At 43.6% G+C, this 26,157-nt stretch overlaps 1 protein-coding gene across 6 annotated transcripts; it reads left to right on the forward strand.

Annotated features, from left to right (window-relative positions):
- KCNJ15 (potassium inwardly rectifying channel subfamily J member 15) lies at positions 1-23,918 on the forward strand. Of its 6 annotated transcripts, XM_068179535.1 has the most exons (3): positions 1-255; positions 479-552; positions 21,773-23,918. In XM_068179535.1, the coding sequence occupies exon 3, from the start codon at positions 21,789-21,791 to the stop codon at positions 22,917-22,919; it is 1,131 nt and encodes a 376-aa protein (XP_068035636.1). In that variant the 5' UTR covers positions 1-255; positions 479-552; positions 21,773-21,788; the 3' UTR covers positions 22,920-23,918. The 6 variants fall into 6 exon arrangements, with proteins under 6 accessions (XP_068035636.1, XP_068035638.1, XP_068035635.1 ...); XM_068179537.1 differs by lacking the exon at positions 479-552; XM_068179534.1 differs by lacking the exons at positions 1-255; positions 479-552 and adding an exon at positions 315-478.
- Positions 23,919-26,157: the final 2,239 nt, after the last annotated feature.

Below are 26,157 nucleotides of genomic sequence, written 5' to 3' on the forward strand. Positions count from 1 at the left end.
ACTGACTTCTTTAGAAGTAGATCTGTTTCCTCTGAAGCAGGTATTTGCTTACCACGTAACTGGGTGTTGATAGCTGTGCAGTTATAAAGTTTGCTGGGCTCAGCTGTAGATTTCCTTAACACACACTGCTGACATCACTGAGTCTCCTCTTGGACTCTTTTTCTTTTTTTTTCTTTTTTTTTTTTTTGTCTCTTTCTCCCTCCCTCCCTTCCTCCCTCCCTCTCCTCCCTCCCTCTCTCCAGTTTCTTTATTCAGGTAATTCCAACACAGGCTTATTTCAACTTGTTTTTGACTGACAGCGAGGGAAGGGAGACTCTCTGAGGGGTTTGTTTTCTGCTGGATTTTTTTTTTTCTGCCTTTTTTTTTTTAATGCACACATGCTTTATTGAAAAGCCGCCCAACCTTCTATAAAAAAAGATTGTTTGACTTGTCATGACGATAACATCTAGTAAGGAATCTGAACATTGCTCTTTTACAGGTAAGAGGTATTTGTCAAAAATCCATACATGCTTAGCAGTGCTTTGGGAGCTGTGTGGAGCTGGAAGCTAAGGAGTAGGTGCTGTTCCTATTTTTTCTATATTTTGGTAGTTTAAGGATTTAGAAACTGTGTGTAAGAGAAAAAATGTTTATAAAATTGTGCCTTTTTCTGGATTTTGACATAGAGGCAGTTCCGCAATTAAACAAAAGCTGTCACGGTTTGGTCTTCACACTGATGTAAAGCACTGAAATGTGGGGTTTGTAATGCATGGGGCTGAGATTTTTGTATATTGGGGAGGGGGACAGATGCTGAACCTGTCGTTGCCCCTGTTTGCCTGCCAGGATTTTTTGCCTGTAGAAATACAGAGTGCTGTTTAGAGTGTTGGAATCAGAACTTTCAGCCAGCTCTTGCTCTTTTTACCAGTGCAGAAATCAGTTTTCATTGGCGTGGTGGGAAAACCTGCCTGGAACTTTCTCCTGTCCCTTTTACCTTTGTGTATAAGAAAAGAGAATGTCAGTTTTTTGTGGAAGGTGTAAAGAATGTAAACTTGTCTGAGTTGGAGAACTTCAGGCATTGTCTTCCAACTTTTGCCTGTGTCTTCACACAACTTGTTTTCGACAGCTCTGGCTTTTCCTCACAATCACAATCAAAGCCCGTGGTGCAAATTCCCCTCTATTTTCTACTGCCTCCCTTTTAATTTTCACTCTGGGATCGTGCTGCAGTGAGAGTTACAGATAAAATCTCTTTTTCTCCATGAGGTGCTGGTTGTGAAGAGGAACAAAGCTGGCTTTCCTTTGTGAACCAGGAGTATCCACAGCACTTTTTAACTAACCTTGTTCCCTCCCATATTGTATTTAGAGGCATTTCCAGGGTCTTTCTGATCACAGAGCCCGTGTATTTACCTACTAAGTCTGTGTTTTCTTGTGATTTTTTTTAATTGAGAGGGAAGGAGAAGATTTGCTGCTAAAGAAATGTCTTATTTCCCTGGTTGTAAAATGTCACAATGCTCCCTGCACTCCCTAATAACAGGAGGGAGGAAGCAAGCCTGGAGTGTAACTCAGTGCTGCTTGTACAGAAAAAACTGGCATCACTTTTATAAAGCAGAGTTGTAGACCAGACCAAAAACTTCCCCAGGAATTTCATCCCAGTAAATGAGGCATGGCCTAGAGACAAAAACAGCAGCAGATGATTTGGGCTTCAGTCTTCCAACATATATACAGTAATTCAGTCTGTTACTTTTTATAGCATTTCAAATGAAAGCAAATATTTCTTTTTTATCCTTGCTCCTCATGCAATGAAGCAAACAAGCCATTAGCCCACAGCCCTGATTGCAGCGGAATTTTTTATTGATTTATCCAGATTTCATTAAAGCTGCCTGGAATATTATTTCTGCCTCCTGTCCTGTTTCCCTCTCCTCAGACACACAGTCCACAGAGACAGGCTGTGTTCTTTGGGAACAGGTGGAGACCAAGGCTGGGAAAGACCAAGAAAAACAGAATTGTTACTGTTTTACATGCTGAAGCTCACAGCATTTTGAAATAAATTTTGATTCACTTTTCCTCAAGGTAAAACAAGGCAGGTTTTGGGGTGATGCCTTTTTTATTTGTTTGTTTGATGGAGGGAAAAGTCTTTACTATTAGAGGCACCTTATATGTGTATGAAGATTTTAAAACTTATTGATGAATATTGTATGAAACAGTTAAAATCAACTTTGTTAATTTACCAGGAAGGAATTTACTAAATGCTAAATATCTGAAAGCTGAGCTGTCCTTGGCCCCTTGGGGTGAGAGAAATCATGAATTACTTGAGTGAGTTATTACAGGCTTGAGCATCATTTCAGCATTCAGTGTGTTTGGATGTGTTTGTTAGTATGGCAAAGGGCTTGGAGTTAATATGGCAAAGAGCTAGGTGTTCAAGAACGAGGTGTTAATGTGGTAAAGAGTTTGGTGTTGATGTGGTAAAGAACTTGATGTTAATATGGTATAAAGTGGCAAAAAACTTGATGTTAATATGGTATAAAGTGGCAAAGAATTTGATGTTAATATGGTAAAGAGTTTGGTGCTAATATGGGAAAGAGTTTGGTGCTAATATGGGAAAGAGTTTGGTGTTAATATGGTAAAGAACTTGGTGTCAAAGTGGCAAATAACTTGATGTTAATGCGGTAAAGGGCTTGGTGGTAATATGATAAAGAGCTTGGTGTTAATATGGCAAAGAACTTGGTGTTAATATGGGAAAGAACTTGGTGTTAATATGGGAATGAGTTTGGTGTTAATATGGCAAGGAACTGGCCGTTAATACGGCAAAGGGTTTGGTGTTAATATGGTAAAGAACTTGGTGTTAATATGGCAAAGGGTTTGGTGTTAATATGGGAAAGAGTTTGGTGTTAATATGGCAAGGAAATTGATATTAATGTGGCAAAGAGCTTGGTGTTAATATGGTAAAGAACTTGATGTGAAAGTGGCAAATAACTTGATGTTAAAGCAGTAAAGGGCTTGGTGGTAATATGATAAAGAACTTGGTGTTAATATGGTCAAGAACTTGGTGTTAATATGGCAAAGGGTTTGGTGTTAATATGGGAAAGATTTTGGTGTTAATATGGCAAGGAAATTGATGTTAATATGGCAAAGAAGTTGGTGTTAATATGGTAAAGAACTTGATGTTAAAGTGGCAAATAACTTGATGTTAATGTGGTAAAGGGCTTGGTGGCAAAATGGTAAAGAGTTTGGTGTTAATGTGGCAAAGAGCTTCGTGTTAATATGGAAAAGAACTTGGTGGTAATAGGGTAGAGGGCTTGGTGTTAACGTGGAAAAAAAGCTTGGTGATAAGAACTTGGTGGTAATATGGTAAAGAGTTTGGTGTTAACGTGGCCAAGAATTTGGCAAAAATCATGTGCATGTTCCTGGAGTCAGCAGGGAAGAAGCAGCTCCCAAGGACTGGCTGTGCATGAACTGAAACTCCTGCTCACTCTCTGCCTGTCTGTGCTGTGCTGTCAAATGCACATGGATCCATCACAAACCAGAGCATCTCTGCCTCCTCCCAAGAGCAGGAAAGTGTCCTGTCTGACCAGGGCAGGAAATTGTCTTTGTGTGGCCAGCACACCCTGGGGTTCACAGCAAGGCAGAGGTCGTGGCCATGCAGAAAGGGAACGAGACATGACAGGAGTGAAGCTTTAGGTATTGTCACCCTTCACTGGACAAATATTGCTTGGACATGAGGAGGGATTCTTGGGATAATCCTGCAGTTCTGGGATAAATCTGCAGAGTTTTGGGACCTCTGCAGTTCTTTACACCCACTGGGGAAAAAGGGATTTGGCAAATTTCATCTTCCAGCAGAACCTTCTGTAAAGCTTCTGCTGCCTCTGGTGAAAGTTAAATGCTGGGACAAGGGTTGGTCCCATCTGAAATCATATTTGGCTCCTTTCCGGTTGGTTTTTCTCATGGAGATCCTCAGCTGGATTTGTCTGTGCTCAGAGAGGCACCTTCTCTTTGTCATGACTCAAAAATCATAAAATAAAAGAAATTTTGACTGGGACAATAGTACAACCGGATCAGATTAATTTAATCTCCATTGTTTTAACTGAGGGGTTTCACTGTTGGTTCAATCTGGTTCAATCTGGTTTCGCATCATGAACTTTTCCTTATCTAAAGGTAGGACTTTTGCACTGAGAATATATGATAAAAATGGTTATCTGTTCAATATATTACCATAAAGTTGTAGGGAAGGAACATGTATAACAATGCACCTACTTAGATGACTTTAAAGTATTCTTAGCACAAACTGATGAAGAGAAAAGTGTAAAATATATCATGATCATAATTTCCCCTTTTCCTCTCTAGAATTACACAGCCTCACAAAAGCATATAATAATATAGATACAAATAAAATAAAATAACCAGTATAAATAGGATAAAATAGAGGTCTACATTTTAACCAGTGTATAAATTTTCCTGGTTAAATGATTTTAATTTCATTTTTAATTTCCCAAGGAAAATGGCAAGCAGACAAATGTTTTTGTGATTTTTCTGACCTTGTCTGTGAAATTTCCCCAAAGTTTCCCCCTTGTTTTCTGCTCAGTAATGAGCCACTCCAGGCTGCCCACCCTGACACTTACATGGCAGCTGTTCTTTCCTGAACCCTCTCACCCAAGCAAACAGACTTTGATTTTCAGAGAAGACCGAAAGTGTATCAGCATCAGGGAGGAGGTGTTGGAGTTGCAATCCTGATTCATTTCCTCGTGCAAATGGCAAAACTTTCTCACAAAAAAGAATGAAAACCAGAAAACCTTTTAAGTCAACATTTTATTTTAGCCCTACATTGAGTTTGGTTGACTGGCACAATTAGTGGCACTAGGTAGTTGATCTCTGGACTGTTCCCATCTTAGTATTTTTAGATTAAAACTCTATTTTCCCTAAGAATAGACAGAAATTAATTGTTGTAAGGGAGTCTGTTGGGCTTCCTGGTCCTTGAAGTACTTTCCTACTCTGTTCTGTTGTTGCAGTCAAAAAAATCCACACAAATTATCCAAAGAAACTCAAAACCATCAAAAAAAAAAAAAAGGAACTGAACCTTAAATATATAATTTTGAAACAAAAATGGATTCAATTTAACTCTATTTTTGAACAAAAAATACAAAATTTAGCATTTACTTCTTTTCTTGTCAGAATAAAATACCCAAACCTGTGACTTGATCATGACTCAAAATAATACTTATTGGTAGTAAATCTCTCTGCCTTTTTTTAAGGTCTGGAACATAAAATCTTATTTTAAGAAAACTTATTTGTTTTTTTTTTGTGCAGAAATGCAAAAAGACACATCTCAGTGGCGCAACCCCAGTGATTTATCCTTCTGCTGTAGCTCAGTGTATGGTTCTGCCTTTGCAGGGGTATTTTTGGTTGATAAAGAGTGAAAATGTTTGAGAGGACACCATGGCTTTAAATGCTCCAATGCTTGTTTAGATTTTATAAGTAATGATTATATCATCAAGGTAAAGCTTTTGTCTGTGATTGCTTTACAATCACAAGAAATGCAGAGAAACACAAGAAATTTGTTCATCACCCAAAACATCACATAAATACTGAAAATGCCTTAGAAACCAGTAACAACCTTTCTGTTCTCACAAGAAACTTTGATTTAAGCACTTTTCTACATCAGCTGAAATATTTAGAGTGAAATCTGCAAAAAAAAACTGGAAGAGCGACCAGATCCTCATTCCCCAGCCTCAAAATGAAACAGTGGACAAGAATTTGCTTATTTGAGTTCTTAAAACTCTAGTTGCTTAACAGAAATTAATGGAAATTGCTCCTGATCTTCACCTTTGCTCAGCCTGAGGCACTACAATAATAATAATAATAATAATAATAATAATAATTATTATTATTATTATTATTATTATTATTGTTGTTTTGTTGTTGTTGTTGTTTTGTCGTTGTTGTTATTGTTATTATTATTATTATTATTATTATTTAATATATAATTATATTATTTAATTATATTATTGTTATATATTTTGCCACCAAATAATTCTGGTTCAGCTTTTTGCTCTTCATCGACTGATCACTGGCTCCCATCTTGCTAATAAATGGCAGGTGGACCACGGTGAAAAGGAGAGGAGGATTTGAAATCCCACCATGAAAAGGGGAACCTTTGAAAGAAGCAGCAGTGACAGAGGTGTAGGATGTGGGTTGTTCATATTTTCACAGAATCCCAGAATCACTGGGTTGGAAGAGACCTTCAAGACCATCGAGTCCAACCCAGCCCAAACACCTCAACTCAACCTTGGCACCCAGTGCCACATCCAGGCTTGTTTTAAACCTCCGTCTGTTCTCTCCATCTACAGTTTCCAGACAGTTAAATTGGGGTTTTTCAGGGAGTTTGAAATCCTGAACGTGTCTGCTACAGCCAGGAACTTTCATCTTCATTCTCCCATGGCTCTGCACAGCTCCTGCCAGGAGGGGACAGCCGGGGGGGTCGGGCTCTGCTGCCTTGTCCCAAAGGAAAGGAGGAGAGGAAATGGCCTCAAATTGCACCAGGGGAGGCTCAGGTTGGAGACTGGGAAAGAAAATTTCCCTGGCAGAGTGGTCAGGCCTTGGGATGAGCTGCCCAGGGAGGTTTGGAGCCCCTGTCTGTGGGAGTGTTCAGGAGGAGTCTGGATGTGGCCCCTGGGGACAGGGTTTGGGGTGATGCTGGTGGGGCTGGGCTGGCACTGGATAATCCTGAAGGGCTCTTCCAACCTGGTGATTCTGGGATTCTGTGATCACAGATGAGGGAGCCTTTTAAACCTTCAGGATTGATTAATCCATATTTTGGTGAGGGTGGTTGTGACAGTTTCTGTGTTGGCAGGGATAACCAAGCTGACTTGTGACAGGGAATGTCACAGGCAAGAACTTTTAAAACAGAGCAGACATATCCTACACCCTATTTTAAATTCTTAGATGGGTTTTTTTTTATTTAAGAAACTTGTTCATAATGTTCAGGGCATAATTTGCATTTTTTCCAACAACTAAACCATGTGTGTGATGGACAGGGCACATCATGGTGTGTGATCTCACCTGCGATCCCACACAGCACAGCACTTCCCATAGGATTTCACCTGAAAGGCTTCTGCAGTACAACTCAGACTGACCTGTATTTATTTAGGATATTCCAACTTCAAATGCACACCTGTACCAGGTAATTAACATGTGTAATTTTCATCCTTCCAGGAGGAGAGGGGTACCTCCACATGCACTGCAACAGTTGATTTTCATGGAATAAATAAACTTGGCAGCTTTCAAAAGCTCTGACCTTGCTATAGAGCTGTAAGGAAAAGACAATTTCAGCTGTCTAAAAGTTCAGCACCTGGTCTCAGGTAATCAGGCACTGCAAGAAGATGGGCACATCCATCCCTCAAGGTATCCCAGGTTTCTATCCTGGGAAAATGAGTGCTTCCAAAGAAATAAATCACTTATTATCCATGCTGATGCTGAACATAGCCTACAGTCAGAACAAATTATTTCTCACAGCACAGCAGGTCCTCAACACACTTTGCAGTTAGATGAACAAAGAGGAAAACTTTGGATCTGCTGTAAATTATTTCAGGTCCAACAGTGAAGGACACACAGGAGGGACTTTGTAGGTGAACACAATGATGGGGAGAAGCTTGTGGAAGTTGTATCTCACACAGGTGGATTTTCAGGATGTGGGAATTTTATTTATGTCACATGGGAAGCTATTGTGGAATGGGAGAAGTCTAAACCAGGAAAGGAGCAAAAAAAAAAAAAACAAAAAACCCAGGGATTGATTTGAGGACAAAGAGGAATGAGATGCCAACAAAGAGCAGAAGAAAGCAGAGCTATGGGGGTCATGGCAGCAGCTGTGGAAAGGTTAGACTGTGACCTTTAGGGGTATAAAGAAGTGAAAGATGTGTCTGAATTAATGAGGAAGAAATTAAAGTGGTCAAAATAGCAGAAAAGAAATAAGATTTTTTTTTTATCCCAGAATTTTTGGGTGGGTCAGATGAGAAGAACTGTGAGCAGGACTGTTGGGAAATGTTAATTAATAAACTGAAAACCTGGACTGGAAGAAAAGGTGGATTTTGGAGATGTTGTGGCACCAAGCTGCCTGCAGACCAGAAGTCTGAGCTGTGCAGCAAAGGGAGCAGGAGAACAGCTTTTCAGAAAGAGCTTTTACTTTGGGAAAGGCTGGGTTTAACAGAATGTCAACAGAACAGGGAATGGAGGAGTTTTCTGCTTTGCCATTGAGCTGCCACCTGGCTGGTGGAGTGACAGTCCCTGGACTTTCAGCAATGCCATGACCTTAATTCCTTCTGAAATCTGCTGCCATTGGAGCTATTCAATGCTGAGCCCTGCTCAGCTGTTTTTTGCAACCACTTATCTTCAGCACTTACCTACAAAATATGAATTCTGTTCAAACAGCACTAAAATAGAATATAAACAGCACTAAAATAACACAGAAAGGTCTAGCAGTTACACATTTCCCATCAAGTGTATTTTCCAATGAAAATGGAGGCTTTATTAAATATTACAGGAAAAGTACAGAGGGTTAGAGATCAAAAAGGTTGATTTTTCCACTGGAAGAATGACCTCTTGTGGGAGATACAGTTGATTTCCTCATTCCCCAGTTATTCTTTCTGCCTAGACTGAATTTCCATTGATGCATCGAGCCTTATTACAAGGCGACAGAAAATAATTGGGGAACGGTGGTATTTTTTGTTCTCATAAATCAGGCAGCTTGGAAAACATCAAAGTGCCTCCTGAAACCCACGGCATCTGTAAAACTCACAGAAAAATAAGGTAGAGGAGCTGCTGAGCGTTGTAAAAATAAGTTTGCGGTGTCCTGAGCGCAGTCGGAAAAAATTCTCGGCGGAGCAGGAACAATGTTCTATTCAGCCTGATGACTCTAGTGATCAAAGCTGGACCTTCCCAACTGTAAAAGATTGCAGGAGCTTTGGAGATGACATGGGATCATAAAGGAGCAGCCATAAAGATAAGGGATGTGTAAATAAATCAGGAAATCAGGCTCCTTTGAGGGTAAGGAAACGCAGGGGCTTTGAAAAGCAGCGTGAGATTTTTCTCTTGTTTGGGCACATTATCACTGCTTTTATGGAGGTTCCTAAGAAACTGTGAGGAAAAGAACAGGGAGGAGGGAATTGTAGTTGTGTTCCCAGATCCCAACAACCAGGACAGGCTGTGTCCCTCCAAGTGTCACTTGCCACCAGACCAACCCACGTGGTCCTTGCAGTTGGCTGAGACTTTTGAGCCAGAAGCCTTATGGGCTGAAAATGAAGGTTTAGATGGAAAAAAAAAAAAAAACAAACACAATTTTGAACAGTAAAAAAATTGTATTTTGGCTTTGTGGAAGCAAGATGTCACAATCTGTCACTCCAAGGAATGTTTCGTTCCTCACCTGATTTAAATGAGGCACACACACACATCTGTGCAAATCTCAAAAGGAAAGGCTTAGTTTTGGTTTGAACAAACAGGCAGAATGACCTTTTTGTGTTTTGTGGTTTTTTTTTTTGTTTTGGTTTTTTTTTGGTTTTTTTTTTGGTTATTTTTATCATTTTACCAGAAAAGTTGAAACTTTTTTTTTTTTTTTTGCTTTTTTTTAAATTTTGTTTTGTTATTTCTGGTTTGGTGAGAAAATCCAAAAACATTGATGTGCACCAGTACTTTCATGCTATTTCCTCCCTTTCTGAAGCCGCAGTCTCTGCAGCTGACTGAGGGGTCTGTGTCATGGAAATTGGCAGGGATCAAGCAATTTGGGAAAGCAATGAGGAAAACAAAGATTCTTTTCCCTCTGATTCCTTGGGAGTTTATCTGGAAGACACAACAGAGCAGGGCTGTGTAACCTCCCAGTCAAGAAACTCAGGAAACAGCTTCTTCTTAAAAAAAATACCAATTTTTATTCCAATTTTTGCAGATATATGAGTGACAATAAGCTCCTGTACAATGTTAGCATGTTGCTAATGGAAAGGATAAATAATTAACCTGGCCTATTTTAATTTCCATCACCTAAGAGTGAAGGGATACAAACCAGCCCACGTCTTTAAATCCATGGGCTAATTTCAGCTTGGCTTGGCAGGTGGACAGAGGCTTCAGAAATTATGTTCCAACAAGTTCCATGAAAACAGGGAGCTCTGTAAGTCAGAGAGGATTTATTAATGCCTTTCCTGAGAAGAGGAAATCAAGGGGGACCAGCCTTTACCAGGCATCAGAGAATCCCCATGGAGGCCAGGGAAATGGAAGAGGCTTTGGATGGAGCTCGTGTGTTGTTACAGGCCTTGGTCCACCAGCTTTCCCCAAGTTCAAATGCAAGTTGGACAGGGTTTGGAGCAACCTGGAGTAGTGGAAGGTGTCCCTGCCCATGGCATGGATGATCTTTAAGGTCCCTTCCCACCCAAATCATTCTGGGATTCCATGAATTTGCTGGTAGCCCAAAATACCCTGTTAAAGGACACGACTGAAGTTGTTTCCACTCGAAACTCCCCAATGTTTCTCACCATTAATCTTTGATTTTCTCTCAGCCCTCACCTAAAATACCAGAACATTCAGGAGTGTTAAGTACTTCGTATGAACAGAATGGAATTTTACCAACCAGCAGCTACTTTTGCTTCACAGTTATTCATTTTTAAATCTCCTTGGCACTCCACAATTCCTGCTCAGAGTCCCAAGCAAGCACAGGGGCTCAGAACCTCATGAACCCTAGGAAGAAAGCATCCCCATGGACAACACTGAGGTTCTTTCCTATTTCTGCTCTGAAAACACAGGTATAACTAAATTCTCCCTGCTCCTCCACATGGTTCCCCCCCTAAAATGTGCAGAAGTGGAAAAAATGGCATTTTTCCACTCATTGCAAGGAGAGTAGGGAAGCTTGGCACACAAGTGAGCTATGTACTGGAATTTGGGTGGGTCTAGGAAAAAGCACAGACTTCAGTGGAAAACATATATGGGTGTGTGTGTATGTGTGAGCAAAAGCCTTTTAAACCTTAAATTAACCACATCCATGGATTGGTCAGGAGCAAAATTAAATTTAAAAAAAAAAAAAAAAAAGGAGAGAGAAAGCTGCCTTGAAACCAAACTTTTGGGCAGCACTGAGGATCAGTAACCCTACACCAATGGGGCAGTGTCACTGATATCTTTAATTCTCGCCTGACCACTTCAGGGAAGCAGGTGAAAGGCCCTGGTTTGTACATCAGCCCAGAATTTTGGTGCTTTAGAGGAGCCCCATGACCATTTCTGGCCAAGATGGGAGCTTGTGAGGGGCAGCAGGGTTGGGACAGGAGCGGGGACAGGGATGGGGACAGGGTGTGTGAGCTCCAGGGTGACCCCAGCACACCTTTGGGAGGTGTTTTTGCAAAAGGCTTGGCTCTGAGAGCACAGCCCCAGGTGGTGGTTCCTGGTCCTTGTGGATGTGTCCAAGACTGGGCATTTGAGGACATTATTTTATTTCAAGATCCAGAGACTTTATTCAGGGAAATAATGGCCCAAAGTGGGATGTGTGTGGAAGAAGATGCATCCACAAGTGACTTTAGATGGGGCAGAATCTCCCACATCAACGTTTTAGGTTTGCAACTGCTTGTGCTTTACAGAACTGGGAATCACAGAATCACAGAATCTTCTGGGTTGGAAGGGTCCCACAAGGACATCAAACCCAATTTTTAAGATAATGACCCATCCAGGGATTGAACCCCCAACCTTGGTGTTTTTAGCACCAGACTCCAACCAGCTGAGCTGACTCACCATGGAATGATATTTTAATTGAAAAGTACTTTAATAAATACTTTAAAATAATTAATAATAATATTTAAGAGATACCTTTAAATTTTAATAAAAGTATTTCAATAAAGTATTTTAATAAATCTCTGACTTCTATGTAAGTGCACATAAATGTTTGCACTTATGTGCAAATGAAATATCACATCCTGAATGCATTGGACACTACTGAATTTTCTTTCCAGAATTTAAAAATGTATAAGTTTTGTTTAGGTGAAGCAGCTTCCAAACATTTGTTTGTGATGAAGTAGAGCTTTTTCTCCAGTTATCAGACCTTGACAATCCAGGGAAATGGGTGCTTTATGCAATTTGAAATCTTTGTAGTGCAGAGAAAATGGGGTAGGAATGAACATTTTTGAAGAGGTTGTGCCCCTCAAAGAGAATATTGTCCACAATTGCTGTAATTCACTGTAAAGCAATTAATTATCAAAAAATAAGTCAGTTACATGTGCCAGTAACATCATCTGTGCTTTGCCTACAAGAGAGAGACATCCAATGTAAAAACAATTTAGGTTTGGGTGAGAGAAGTGGGTACTTTGTCTCACAGGCTGCATTTTGCCAGCATGAGAGAAGAGTCTCTTTTTGAAAACATTTTCCACAGCGTGAACTTGTTCACACAGGCAGGGCAATTCTTCATAACCAAATAACTTCCTGAGAAAATCAGCTTGCAACAAGTTTTAAGATGAAACCCTGACAAACCCATCCTTCTTTCTTGGAAACGTGCTTTGTATGATGGCAGACATCCCTCCAAATTCACTGCTGTGTCCTGGCCATGCAGAGATGACAAAAATTTGGATTATTTAGCTGGTTACTCTGTGTTTATCACTGCTCTGCCTACATAAGGCAGCACAAATCAGCTACAACAAACAGGCTAAAAGGATCCAGGATTTTTTTTTTTTAGGAAAAACTTTACTCCAGTAACAGCATCCACCTTCCTGTTGGGTAAAGGTGTGCTGTTTCCCCAGTTAGATTTGATTTTGTCCACATTAGGAATAGATGAAAAGAAGGTTACCAATATACAGACCTTTAAATATTTTTTTTTCCCCTTACCAGCTTCATGGCCTTTTGCACCCTACCACTACTTTCAATACTATAAAGGTTTTTAGATATTTAAAAGGCACAGGAATTTAAATTTTTTTTTTTGGTGGAAAACTCTTCTCATAGCCTGACATTTCAGTGTGGAGATTTAGTGGCTGCACAGAGAATGGAAAATGATGAGCAGGTTTATCTCTGCAGAGTATGTGTACATAATATTTGCGGGGTACTCACAGGGTATGAAAGCAGTTCTTAATGAGCTCGTGGCACGGGCTAAAAGAGAGCTGTGATTTACTGGAAATGGGATTTATGGGGAGAAAGCAGAGCAAAAACTCTGCCCCAGCACCCTGCAGGGAGCCTCACCCCCACGGCCACACCTCCACCCAGCTCTGAGAGAGCCCTGGTGTGCAGTGACTAATTAAAAACAAACCCCAACTTGACTGGGACAAACCGCAACCGACTGGCACCACAAATTGTAATTAAAAAGAGAGCTGCTGAGCCCCAGGATGTGTTCCTTTCCTGGTAGGGGTGGGATACAGGTAGGAGATGATGCTCTTGGAGTGTTGCAACCTGAGGTCTTGTTGGGTTTGGGGCACCTGACATGAAAAAAATAAAGAGGAGCAAAACCCACTGTATATTGCCTGCTCTGACTGGTCTGAAATGCCCCACTGATGCCTGATAAATGTCTTCCCTGTCTCAGCTGAGAGTCAGGGAGAAGCAGCAGCCCTGGGGAAGGCAGCCTGCAGCTGTTTTATCCAAATTTTTGAACGACCAGCAAAGCCCTAACTTTTCTCCCTGCCATGACTTGGCACGCTCCTCTTCATTTTCAACCACCTGCTGACAACTGAAATTAAAAATCCAGAGGAAGCGTCTGTTTTTGCATTTGTTTGCTTGCTTGTTTTTAAACAAAACCAGATTTTTATTAGGCCAAGAAATGAATTTGGAGGGAAAAGGCAAGCAAAAAAGAAAAGAAAGAAGAGCAGTTTTCTGTTCCACTAACCCCTCTTCAGCTTTGAAACAGATGCAGCAAATTTCAAACCAGCTGCAGACTGGCAAATCAGTTGCTCTGAATTTGACTTTATTATTGTTATTGCTATTATTCAAAGTGATGAAGTGATGGGTGAGTACTGGGAGGTTAAAAACAAGGTGCTGTCCTTTATCTGCTGTGAAGGAAGGAAAGCAAGCGCACAGCCAGCCTCTGGTGAGCAGGGAATGACAGTCCCAGCAAGCTTATCATGGAATCATGGAATGGTTTGGGTTGGAAGGGACCTAAAACCATCTCATCCCACCCCCTGCCATGGCAGGGACACCTTCCCCACCTGTCCAGGAACAGTTCTTTCCTTACATCTAACCCTGCCCTCCTTCAGCTTAAGGCTTCCCCCTTGTCCTGTCATGCCCTGTTCTTATGGAAAGTCCCTCTCCAGCCCACTTTAGGAACTGGAAGGCTCCTATAGGGTTTCCCTTGCAGCAGCCCAGTCCAATCCCTTTGTTCTCCTGCTGACCTGGGAGGGAATTCCCTTCCCCTTGAACTTTCTCCAACATAACTTCAGCAGTAAGTGGCTTCAGACTAATTATTTTCTATCTCCCTATTAAAGCTGCCACGCTGTGACCAGAATACTGAAAGGAAACACAGACACCCCTGATTTGGGTACAAAACCATTAAACTCTTGGCACATGAACTCGTGCAGGAGGATTTCAGCCAGGTAATTTATACCAGGCAGTATCCAAAGAGGCAGAAATCAAGGGAAAACATGCCTTTGGGGCAAACAACTCACCCACCTTGAGCCCAGCCCTGGAATCAGACAAAAAAAGGCAGCACCAGCCTCTCTGGGTGCCTTTTCCCTGGGAGCTGTGCTCCAGAGAGGTGGCCTGTCCCCACTCTGGGATGGGGAAGGCAGCAGAAGCCATGTGAAAACACTCTCCCAGCAGCCAGAGCAGCTGGCTGGCCAAGGGCCCGTTCCCCAAAAAGGATTTAAGTACTTAGGAAGGACTTAGGTAGGCCTGAGTTGACTAAGTGCAAAACTATTCTGCAGAAAATCCCTGCCTAGCTCCTGTTTCATGCTGGAATGTGCACAGGTGTCTCCATCCCTGACCCTCACCCTGCTGGATGCCCAGGAGCTCTGCGTTCAGGCATGCCACAAAGCACCACATGGATTAATTGATCTTGTGTCTAAGCAGGAAGAGCCAAAAAATGAGGCTTTCCTTGGCTTGTCTTCAATCTTCTCCCAGCACATCCCCTGCTCTCCTTCTCCACCTCCCTCCTGCTCCTCAAGCCGTGTGGCTGCTGCCACTTGTGTTCCCAAATCTGAACCTTGGAGGTGAGCCTGAGACTCCTCTTTGAGTCTGAGGCTTTGTTTCCACATTTCTGACTGATAAGGGGCTGGGAAGAGGGGGAGAGGACACCTTGCACTAAACAAAGCTTTGCAAAGTTTGAAACCACTGAAAACAGAGTTGTTGCTGCCTGTGGCAGGGGATTGGAATGAGATGACCTTTAAGGTCCCTTCCAACCAAACCCTTCTGTGATTCCATGACTCTCTGATGTGATGGAGAGGTCAGGAATAGGTGGTGTGAACCTACAGGGGGATTTTTGCTGAACATAAAGCATTATGCAGTCAGCTACACACTTCTCTTGAGGTGGGGTAAGCACTCTTGGTTTGGAGCTTTTGATTCAGAGAGTGGGAAGGGGATACAAAACAAAATTAGGGAAAGCAGGATAGTGAGATACCCCTTGGGGTAAAGAGAAATACCTCCAGGGAGGAAGAATGACTGGATTTAGCTGTTGGAAGTCCCCAGGGTCATCCTGGAAGGGGAGAGTGAAGAAATAGTGGCAGTGACTGCAAAACAGGACAGCAGTTGGCATTGAGCTCTCTGAAAGTTTAGTCCTGGCTTTGTAGTGGCTGCTAAGCTCAGCTGGGATAGGGCATCACTCCTCTTCTGCCCCACCTTAGTTCCTTCTCTGTGCTGAGATGTTTGATGCTCCCACATCAGCCTGAGATGTAACTAAAGTGGAAGTGCAGGGTGGGAGCTCGATAAGCAAAATGCAACAGTAAATGTCCCTTTCAGCCTTGCAGAGCAGCTCTGGCACCCAACTTCCCAGAAACAGAGAGGGCAAGATCCCAGGAGTCTGTTCAGACTTGTCTGTGTAGAAAGAGCCAGGGATGGTTTGCACAGCAAGAATGAGGAAAGGGTTTGTGGGTGGGAAGAGCATCACAGCATGGGCAGGTTCTAAATGCTTAGCTGTGCTCTCCCAGTGTTTGAAAAGATTTTGGAGCAACAATGTGCCAGCCAGGGAGGCATTCTAAAGTATTTTGTACTGCACTGCTGCTGAAAAGCCATTTGTAAAAAAAAAAAAAAATTAAAAAAGCATGACAGGTTTCTGGGGAACCTTTCTGTCTTTTTTTTTTTTTCCCAGCTGTGCATAAACCATATTGCTGAGCACAAAAAGTAGAGCTTCATGATGTGGGGAGTTTATTAATTTCTTCCTGAAAGAACACTTTTGTGTACTTGAAGGATGTGCATGGCCAAGCCCCTGCTCATCCCCAGAGCCCAGGGCAGAAGCTGGAGGGCAGGATTTTGGGAGGGTGGATGCTCACTTGCAGTGTGTTAACTGCTCACAACCTTGCAGGATGTGCTTTTTCTCCCCTTGGAGGCCTTGGGAATCACTGGGAGCTTCTCCATTAACTGAATAAGCTTTGAGTAATCTTCTGCCTCCATTGTGCCTTCTTGGTTATTTTTCTATTTCTTTGCATCAGTGTAGTTCCAAAGGCTCCTCTGTGTAAATCCATAATTACTGCAAAGCCTTGCACCCTGTCCTGGGGAACAACAACATTCCTGGACAAATCTCCCTCAGAAACAACACACACGAGACTTCTCCAGCTTTATTCATCTTCCATGCCCAGCAGGTAGAGACAGATGGATTTGGGTTTTTGCTTCCTTACCTCTGCTCTGTGAATGGTTGTTGCCCTGGCCCTGCTGTGAGTGATGTAAAACCCATCTCTGGCTTTACCAGTGCACCCCTCAGCCCTCCCTGTGCTGGCCCAGGACGTGCCCCTGCTTCCACCTGCTCCTGGTACCCAAACTGGGAAGAGTGACCACTCCCAAACTGGGAAGAGTGACCACTCCCAGGGCTTCTCTGTGTGATGGGTGGCTCCAAGGTGGCAGCTGGAGACACAGCTTTGGGAGCTCATTTTGACTTGAGGCTGTATTTACGGTTCTCTTGCCTCAGTCTTTTTGTGATAAAAGCCAAAAAAGTGTAAGTTCAGCTTTTCAAGCTTGTCTGTCACCACTCCCTGGTGAGTCCTAGCACTGAAGGGCTCCTTTTGGAGCCCAGGGTAGCAGTGTCCAGCCGTGTGGCTGTGCCAGAGGCGAAGCACCCTTTTCCAAGCCTCTCTTTCCCTCCCTCCACTCCTCTGAATTCCACAGCTCAGCCACTGAGGAGGATTTTGCTGGTTGACAGTTGCACAGCATAACCTGGTGCACAGCCCAGAGGGAGGAGGATGTTCATGCTACGCAGAGCACTGAGAATTCAGGAGGCACTTTTGTAACCTACTGAACCACATCAGACCTAGGAAAGATCTGAAGGTTATGCAGTCCTCCTCAGTGTTTTCTTTCCTCACCCCTGGCTTTCCATTTTTTCGTTGCCAAGCCTGCTAATGGTTTTTTGTGCTGCTTGAAAAAACAGCTCAAGTTCTGCCCCCGTATCGGAGTGGCAGCGAAGCATGCGTGAGGATTTGCTCCAGTGGCAAAGCCACGTCTGACTGGGGAAAAAGAAAATAAAGGAAAACAGCTGAGGCCCTTCGAACAAGTCATGCTCCTGTAGGCTTTTAATCACTTGTGTCTGCCAAGAGGGATCTTGCACAAGCAAACCTGGCTCCATGCAAGAGGAGCATTTTTGTGTGTGCGCAGGCTGGCCCCGGCTCCCTGATAATGTGCTCCCTGGAAGCAGTGGCAATGTGCTGGTTAGATCCCTGGCTGCTGGAATTACCTTAATGGCAAGGTATTCATGCTTGGTGGCTTGGTATGTAAATCTGTGTGTTATTGACCTTGTCTGCGCTGAACGTGGAGTCTCCTTTGGCTGCTCCAAAAGGGCTGGTGAGGAAAGGAGGTAATTCAGAGGGCATTGGAATGCTCGACAAGCCTGAGACAATTTCATTTTCTTCCCTCTTAAAGTGTGTTTCCTTAACTCTGCTTCAGCTCAGTTTTATTTGCAGCTCCACTTTGATTTACAGCAATAAAAAGTAATTTATCAGTGTAAAATCAGTTAGGGAACAGACAGAAATTGTTCTTTTAATTTAAAAATGTATATTACTCTTATTATTTAAGCTTGTTTGTTCATGTTAACTTATTGTGGTAGATGTGCTTTGTGATTTAGAGTGAGCATAAACCAAACAAACCAAAGTATTTTGGCTGAGGTGCTGGATTTGATTGTCAGGGCAGAGAGTGTGAGGTGCCTCTATAAGATGGGAAATAGCAATGCAGGTGCTATAATGTGGTTTTTTTTACACATACAGATATCCATAAATAATTCATTTTGGGATATTATAGCGGTCACTTCACTCAGGAAGCAGTGGGGAAGTGGGGGCAGGAGAGAATCCTCTGAAGCCCTTTTTTTCTTTTTTCTACTGATGGTTTCATCAGAGTTTCTTCCCCCAAGTGATTGCTGCTGGCTGCTGCCAGTGATAAAGGAAGGGAGCAGAGGCAGTGTGACAGATCTTCTCTTCCCATGTCACTGTGACAGAGAAGGGAAGTATTTCTGCAGGGAAAGGAAACCAAGAGGAATTTCCCTGGGGAGGAAAAGAGCACTAGAGGAATTCAGGATCACACAGGAAAGAGTGATGTAGAAAAAAAAAAAAAAAGAAGTAAAAAAGAAAAAAGAAAAGAGGAAGCAAATCAACACAAAAAAACCACTGCCACCAAAAAAAGCACCAGGATTTGGCTGGGATCCATGTCAGGAAGTGGCTGTGAAGCTGAGTAACTTTGTCACAAATCAAGGGAGGACAAAAAAGATGATGAGGGAGCTCTGAAAAAGCCTCTTTCACCTATAGCAGACTCCAAAATTTCCTGCTCTGCCACATGTGGGGCTCAATATTACACATGGGACAGGGGAGATGGACAGTGAGGAACAGCCTTGGCTGTGAGCTGGAGCAGCCTGGAGTGTGCCAGACTTGTCCAGGGCTGCACCAAAGCTTCACTTCTCAGCTTAAAACCTGAAATGGCAAATTTTACAGCTGTTTACTCTCTGTTGGTGCAACCCAGGGAAGAGACTGTGCCTTGAAAATTCCTTGAAAATTCCCATCTTTTGGGGGGAACTCTTCTGCCATGGCATTTTGGTGTTGTGTCTGTGGTGCTGTCCTTCAGCAGGTCTGGAAATGTGGGAGGCTGCTGCAGTTTCAGGATTCTGTTCATTTGGGGCTCTTGGACAGGGAACAACCAATTCCAGGGCAGAGCAGAGAGAGGGCAAGGACTCTTAGCAGACCCTTGGGAGGGATGAATCTTTTCCTTCCCTGGGAGGGTGGGCAGGCCCTGACATGGGTTTTCCAGGGAAGCTGTGCCCAGGGTAAGGCCAGGTTGGACACTGGGGCTTGGAGCAACCTGGGACAGTGGAAGGTGTCCCTGCCCATGGCAGGGGTGGCACTGGATGGTTTTAACTTCCATTCCAACCCAAACCATTCCATGGTTTTGTAACTGTTGTTAACACTGCATCCCACACACACATGTCCCACACATCCCTCCCTGCTGCAGGATCCGGGGTCTCCTGGGTGTGGCACAGCCATGGTGAGTGTGGAAAGCTGAGTGTCCTTGGGCCATCCCTGACCTTGGACAGGTAACTCTGACCTTCACACACCCTGCAAGTGCTGTCCCTGTCCCTCCAGCCCAAACCCACCAGCTGGAGATCCAAGGAGGGAAGGTGGAGCCTTGGCTGTCCCCATCCCTGTGACCTCCAGGGGAGGAGGAGCTGTCAGCCCTGGGAATTGCTCCCAGGAGCACCTGTCCAGGTAGGCTGAGTAAGGGGTGGCATGGGGATGTGCCTCCAACACTGGAGCATCGATCCCAAATACCCCCTTGTGGCAGGGAAACTCGTTCTGACAGTGTGCAAGTGAAGTCTAAGGGGAAGTGTGCTTGAGAGGGAGAGGTGTACTGATTTCAGGAAAGACTTTGGGCATGTTTTAAATCCATGTCCTATCCAGGGAGAGGCTTGGTGTGGGGCAATGGAGCCTCTTCCCTAAGGAACATGCACTTGCTGAAAGGTTTCCCTTTAGAGGCTGCACATATTTACCTCCCCCTGACAGCAGTGCTGGGTTTGGGTTGGCTTGAAGAGCAGTTGCATGTGCAGTCCTTCCCAGCCCTACCCCTCCCAGCCCCCACATTTCCTCCCGTTGTTCTTTTCCAGATCACTTGAAGGTTTTTTCCTGTTTATTATCCGGACATGCTGCGCTCTGTGTGTTGATTTGACTGTCACATAAGGAATCTCCTACTGGGATCATGGATGCACTCCTTTCTTACATAAATATATATCTGTGGCAATGATTCAGAGCTGTGGAAGAGAAATGTTGGTGATTAAACCAAAACTGGAATGAGCTACAGTTGTTAATAAGGGCTAAGTTTAATTACCCTTTCCCAGAAAACCTGCAACAGTGTGATGAGTACAGTCACAAACAAAAATTCTCCTTAATTGACATAACAGGAAAGGTACTTCAGTGAGCAATTATGCTGATGTCCTGGGCTGGCACATGTGTGTCCCACAAATATATCTTGTACTTCCTGCAAAATTCTTTTAAGTAGCTATAAGGAAGACATTATTTTTTTTTTCCTTTTCTTTTTTTTTTTCCAGAAGTTGGCAAAAACTAATCACTGACTTGGAGGCTCTTTTTTGAGGAAAACAATGGGACAAAACAATGCCTTTTTGTGAGACCTGCCAAAGCACAAAGGATGCATGGGATGTTTTTTTTCTTTGTTGCTTTTGTCAGCAGGAAGTTTTGTTGTTGGGAACGACTATAACATGCACTGTCCTTGCTCTACGTAATCTCTGTCTGGTCCTGTGAGCCGGGTCCTGCTCCGTGCCTCCTCCAGCTGGCACGGGCAGGGCTCTGCCTCACCACGGGGGCTCTGCCCAGCCCTGGGTGCCCGCACTCTCCCTCTCCATCCAGACTGGTGCCCAGTAAACAAATCCAGGAGTTGGGTGCTCCAATGATTGCTGGGGTCGCACAGGTCAGGGCCCACGTTTAGAATGCTGACTTTGTGAATTACTTTCTTTTTTTATTTTTTTTTTTTCCCCTCAGACAGCTTAAAATGTGGGAGTGCTGTCCAGTGCAGACAGCTTCAGAGTGTTGCACCCAGGTGTAAATATTCCAGACCTTGCCTTTGATGTGCTCAGGTCTGCTTTGTTTCCCTCTAGGTTGGTTGTAGGTCCGTCACAAAGAGCCAGATCCGACTGAGTAAATCACTTGTGGAAGTTAATTGTTCCCAGTGAAAGCTGGTCTGGCTCATTCTGCCTCTGTCGCAGGAAGGGACAGAGGTGGTGAGCTGGATCTGCGTTCTGAACCCAGCGACTTTAATTCTGATCAGATGTCTCTCTTCAGGGCATTAAAGAAAACCTGCTCACTAATCAAAAAGAGCCTCTTCTCTAGAGAAACGTAAGGAAAAAAAATATATTTAATGCCTTTTACAGAAATAAAGTACTGATATAAAATTTCAGCTTTGACAAATTTCTTTTGCAGGCTATCATAAAAGAAACCAACTTCTCCGTACTTGGCAGGCACCAGAATCAAAGAATGATTTTTTTTTTCCTGGAAAAAAAAAAAAAAGACTATCAAATTATTTGTGATGTCAGATACTGTACGGTGGTAACTTTATATACCAGCTGTTTTTATTCACTGCTGCTGTGTCTAGATGATGTTTGTGCTTCTCTCCATCAACATTTTCAAATACTCCTCAGTGTCAGCTCTGGCTTCATTAAGCAGCAAGCTTTCTTTTCTTCTCTCCCCAGGACTGAAGCAGTGAGGATGGAGCCCACAAAGATCAACATGTCCCGCGTGCCCCTGGTCAATGGCGGCATCGACAGCGCCATGCTCAAGGCGCACAAACCCCGCGTGATGTCCAAGAGTGGCCACAGCAACGTCAGGATAGACAAAGTTGACGGCATCTACCTGCTCTACCTGCAGGATCTGTGGACCACAGTCATAGACATGAAGTGGAGGTACAAGCTCACCCTGTTTGCTGCTACTTTTGTCATGACCTGGTTCCTCTTTGGGGTGATCTACTACGCCATCGCCTTCCTTCATGGCGACTTGGAGATGAACAAGTTCTCCCCGAAGCGGGAGCCGTGCGTGAAGAATGTGGATTCCCTGACTGGGGCGTTCCTCTTCTCCCTGGAGTCCCAGACAACCATTGGCTATGGATTTCGTTTCATCACTGAGGAGTGTCCCCACGCCATTTTCTTGCTTGTGGCCCAGCTGGTCATCACCACCCTCATTGAGATCTTCATCACAGGTACCTTCCTGGCCAAGATCGCCAGGCCGAAAAAAAGGGCAGAGACGATTAAATTCAGCCACTGTGCTGTCATCACCAAACACAACGGGGAGCTTTGCCTGGTGATCAGAGTGGCAAACATGAGGAAGAGCCTCCTGATACAGTGTCAGCTCTCTGGGAAGCTTCTTCAGACCTACGAAACCAAGGAAGGGGAGAGGATTCTGCTGAACCAAGCCAGTGTCAAATTCAATGTTGACTCCTCTTCGGAGAGTCCATTTCTCATTTTGCCTTTAACCTTCTACCACATTTTGGATGAAAGCAGCCCTCTGAGAGACCTCACACCTCAAAACCTCAAGGAGAAGGACTTTGAGCTCGTGGTGCTCCTGAATGCCACAGTGGAGTCCACCAGTGCTGTCTGCCAGAGCAGGACTTCCTACGTCCCCGAGGAGATCCACTGGGGCTACGAGTTTGTGCCTGTGGTTTCCCTCTCTCCAAATGGAAAGTATGTGGCGGATTTCAGTCAGTTTGAGAAGATCAGGAGAAGCACAGATTCTACTTTTTACAGTATGGACTCTGAAAAGCAAAAGCTGGAGGAGAAATACAGGCAGGAGGACCAAAGAGAGAGGGAACTGAGAACGATGTTGTTACAGCAGAGTAATGTTTGATTGGATGGACAAACTATTCTGAATAATCCTTTTTCTGCAAACTGAAAAAGAACATGCCTTCTGTGCTGTATGTCTGCTGTGAAACCAGAAGTGAAGCCCTTTTCAGGATTGTTTCCTTTTCAGTCCTATTTCAGCAAATAGCTTTGGTGTACAGTAAATCAACCCCTTTGGCTGAGTTGTTAATCAAGTATTTTGTAATTAGGCAGGATTTCTTTGTTCCCGGTCATGACTTAGCAAAATTGGGTTTGTGTTAAACCTCTGCCTGATGCCACCACTGAAAGCAGACACGCCACTTTCCGTTTGGAAAGTGAAACTGGACTCACTGTGCTGATTGCCTCAAATATTTATTTGACGTGGTTTTACTGTGAACATGCAGGGACAGCACACAGCACTGCTAGAGGAAAACGTGCTCCTTTGAAATACGTATCTTTAAAATGTATATTCTCCTACCAGGGATCACCTGCCTGGGGATTCCTGGCACTGAAAGTAAGTTGATTGAAGAGACAGATGGCTGGATGTGGGAAGAGCTTCAGGGAGGGGTTAAACTCCTTCTTAAATCTCGAAGGAATGTGACAGAGCAGTGCTGGGTGGTGGGGAGGAACACTTGCTCTCTGTCTCTGCTGCTTGTTCTGTGATTGTTTTAGGATCACTCACTTTTTTTAACCTTGCTAATGCCTGATTTATATCTGATAGCAAAAAGGGGAGATGAGGGCAAGACACACACACAGGATCACAACAGTAATCAACTAGGGTTATAGCTGGCTTTGAGACACCTGGTTTTTATCCAATGTAAATAGTTTGTAACAGCAGCATAACAATACAATTCTACAGATTGCTTGCTTTGCTCCGGACCGTATTTAATTTTGGTTAAAAGAAAGCTGTGTAATGTCTGTAGACAATATTTACTTTTTCTGGCAGCCATGAAGGACAAGCATTCCTTTCATCCAAATCAATTTTGGTCTACTAAAACCATTCCATTAATAAATGAATTTAATTTGAGCAGTTCCTGATCTCTTTGTGGCACGGGGAGAGGGTGAAGTACCCCGGAGATGTTGAAAGAGCTTGAAGGAGGCATTTGGCTCTGGCACAGAGCCCTGGGAATTCTGCAGGTCACTGCAGTGACCAGAGGACAGGTGGCAAACCAGGCAGCACTGGTGTCCACGTAGCATCTCTGTTATAGAGGCTTTTTTAATGGGAATTTGAAATTATTTCTGACTCATATCACTTTGGCAGCTCTCTGAGTTCTAGAGATTTTGCTCCTCTAAAGCTTTGGCAAGGAAAAGCTGTTTTAAATGGGTCTGGCCTGAGAGCCACCAAGGCTGACAATGATGAGAGGATGGGGGGGGTTGGAACCAGATGATCTTTAAGGTCCTTTTCAACCCCAAGCCTTCTGTGATTCTGTGACTTTTGGCATCACTGCACTTACGTTTTTTTACCAGTACTGTGCTGAGCTTCCTGGCACCGTGTGGCCTGGTGGAATGCAGTGCTGCAGTCTGCCATGCAATGTTCTAGAAAGCAAATAAATCCAGCAAGCTGAGCACAGAGCTCAGCTCACCAGGAATGGATGTCAGGATGAAAGGGGCACACACTGCAGGGGCCTGTGGGGTGTCTGTGAGTGGGGCAGGATGGTGGTGGTGAGGAGGGGCATGAGGTACTTACAACTGCTCATTGATGTAAATTTTTGGCTCTCCTGTGGGGGAAAACATACATAGAATCATAGAATCATGGAATGGTTTGGATTGGAAGTGATCATCTTCCACTGTCCCAGGCTGCTCCAAGCCCCATCCAAGCTGGCCTTGGACTCTTCCAGGGATCCAGGGGCAGCCACAGCTTCTCTGGGCAGCCTAGGCAACATCCAAGTTCTTGTTTGAAAAGATAAACTTCACTTAATCCACAGAGTTTCTCTACCCACTACAGAGTGAACAAGTTCTCTCCAACCACTGCAGTCAGGGTCTGCCTGGTATTTGTGGAAAGAATTTCCAGGTTGTTTTATGGTGGGTAGTAACACAGGTTTGCAGCCCCATATGGAGGATGTAAGTGTTTAAATGATGGATTGTTCATTTCAAACTTTCCATCACTTTTCCTGATTTCTTGTTCCATCACACACATAAATTGTGTGTGCTCCGAGAATTTTTGCAGTCACTTCATCAATCTGAGGTTTGTGTCCTACAACTCAAAGATACTTTGGGATGAAAGTGCACAGGTGTCTTAACTCTTCATCTGCCAAGCCCTAGTACCCATGTTTTGATAACCAAACAAGCACCCCTATTAATTTTTTTATCCAGATAAGGACTCAGATAATTCCTAAAATAATTGTCACAACTGTGTATTGACTATAAAACAACTTCACCAACAGCAAATGAGCTGGTTCTTCTCCAGAAACATCTGATTGCGACCTGATCCATTTGTACACCAATCCCAAAGTTCAGTTACTGTGTTCCAGTCATCAGATTATCCTGGAAGGAAAAAGCATTTTAAAGCAAAAGGTTTGGGAAAAAAAAATAAAAAAAAGAACCACAAAAATGGTTTTCTCTGGGCTTTTAGCTCTACAAGGAGAAGAGAGGAGAGAGGGAAGGGAAGGGAAGGGAAGGGAAGGGAAGGGAAGGGAAGGGAAGGGAAGGGAAGGGAAGGGAAGGGAAGGGAAGGGAAGGGAAGGGAAGGGAAGGGAAGGGAAGGGAAGGGAGAAGAAAGAGCTGTTTCTTTACAGAAAGAAAGAATAAAGTTGTTTCTCTACAAATCCCTGACAGGAGGGGCAGTGAGGAGGGGGTCGGGCTCTGCTGATGTGTCCCAAGGGAAGGAATGAGAGGAAAAACCTTAAACTCCTCCAGAAGAGGTTCAGACTGGATATTGAAAAAAAGTCAGAGAAACGGTGGTCAGGCCTTGGGATGAGCTGCCCAGGGAGGTTTGGAGTCACTGTCTGTGGGAGTGTTCAGGAGGAGTCTGGATGTGGCCCTTGGGGACAGGGTTTGGGGTGATGCTGGTGGGGCTGGGTGGTGATGGGACTGGATTTTAAGGTCTCTTCCAATGTTGATAATTCAGTGAAACCACTGGAAACCTTTTACAAAATCAAGACTAATCTTCATTAGCCAGTGAGAGACTGCACAGTAGTGTTATATACATACATAAAATTAATATTTATTGAATTCAGCTTGAGAAAGCAGCCTTGCTCTGGAATGAGCTGATGTTTTCCCTCCTGTTGTTGTGCAGGTATAACTTCCACTGCCCTCTTCAAGCCCAG

This window comes from Anomalospiza imberbis, chromosome 2 (assembly GCF_031753505.1).
Source record: "Anomalospiza imberbis isolate Cuckoo-Finch-1a 21T00152 chromosome 2, ASM3175350v1, whole genome shotgun sequence".
Taxonomy (NCBI): Eukaryota; Metazoa; Chordata; class Aves; order Passeriformes; family Viduidae; genus Anomalospiza; species Anomalospiza imberbis.

Excerpts from the sequence above, each read along its gene's own strand:
- KCNJ15 (XM_068179532.1), top strand. The coding sequence starts at position 17,661 with ATGCAAGAGGAGCATTTTTGTGTGTGCGCAGGCTGGCCCCGGCTCCCT. Across the intron at positions 17,804-21,772 it reads TATTCATGCTTGGTGGCTTG|GACTGAAGCAGTGAGGATGG; the intron begins GTATGTAAATCT and ends TTCTCTCCCCAG.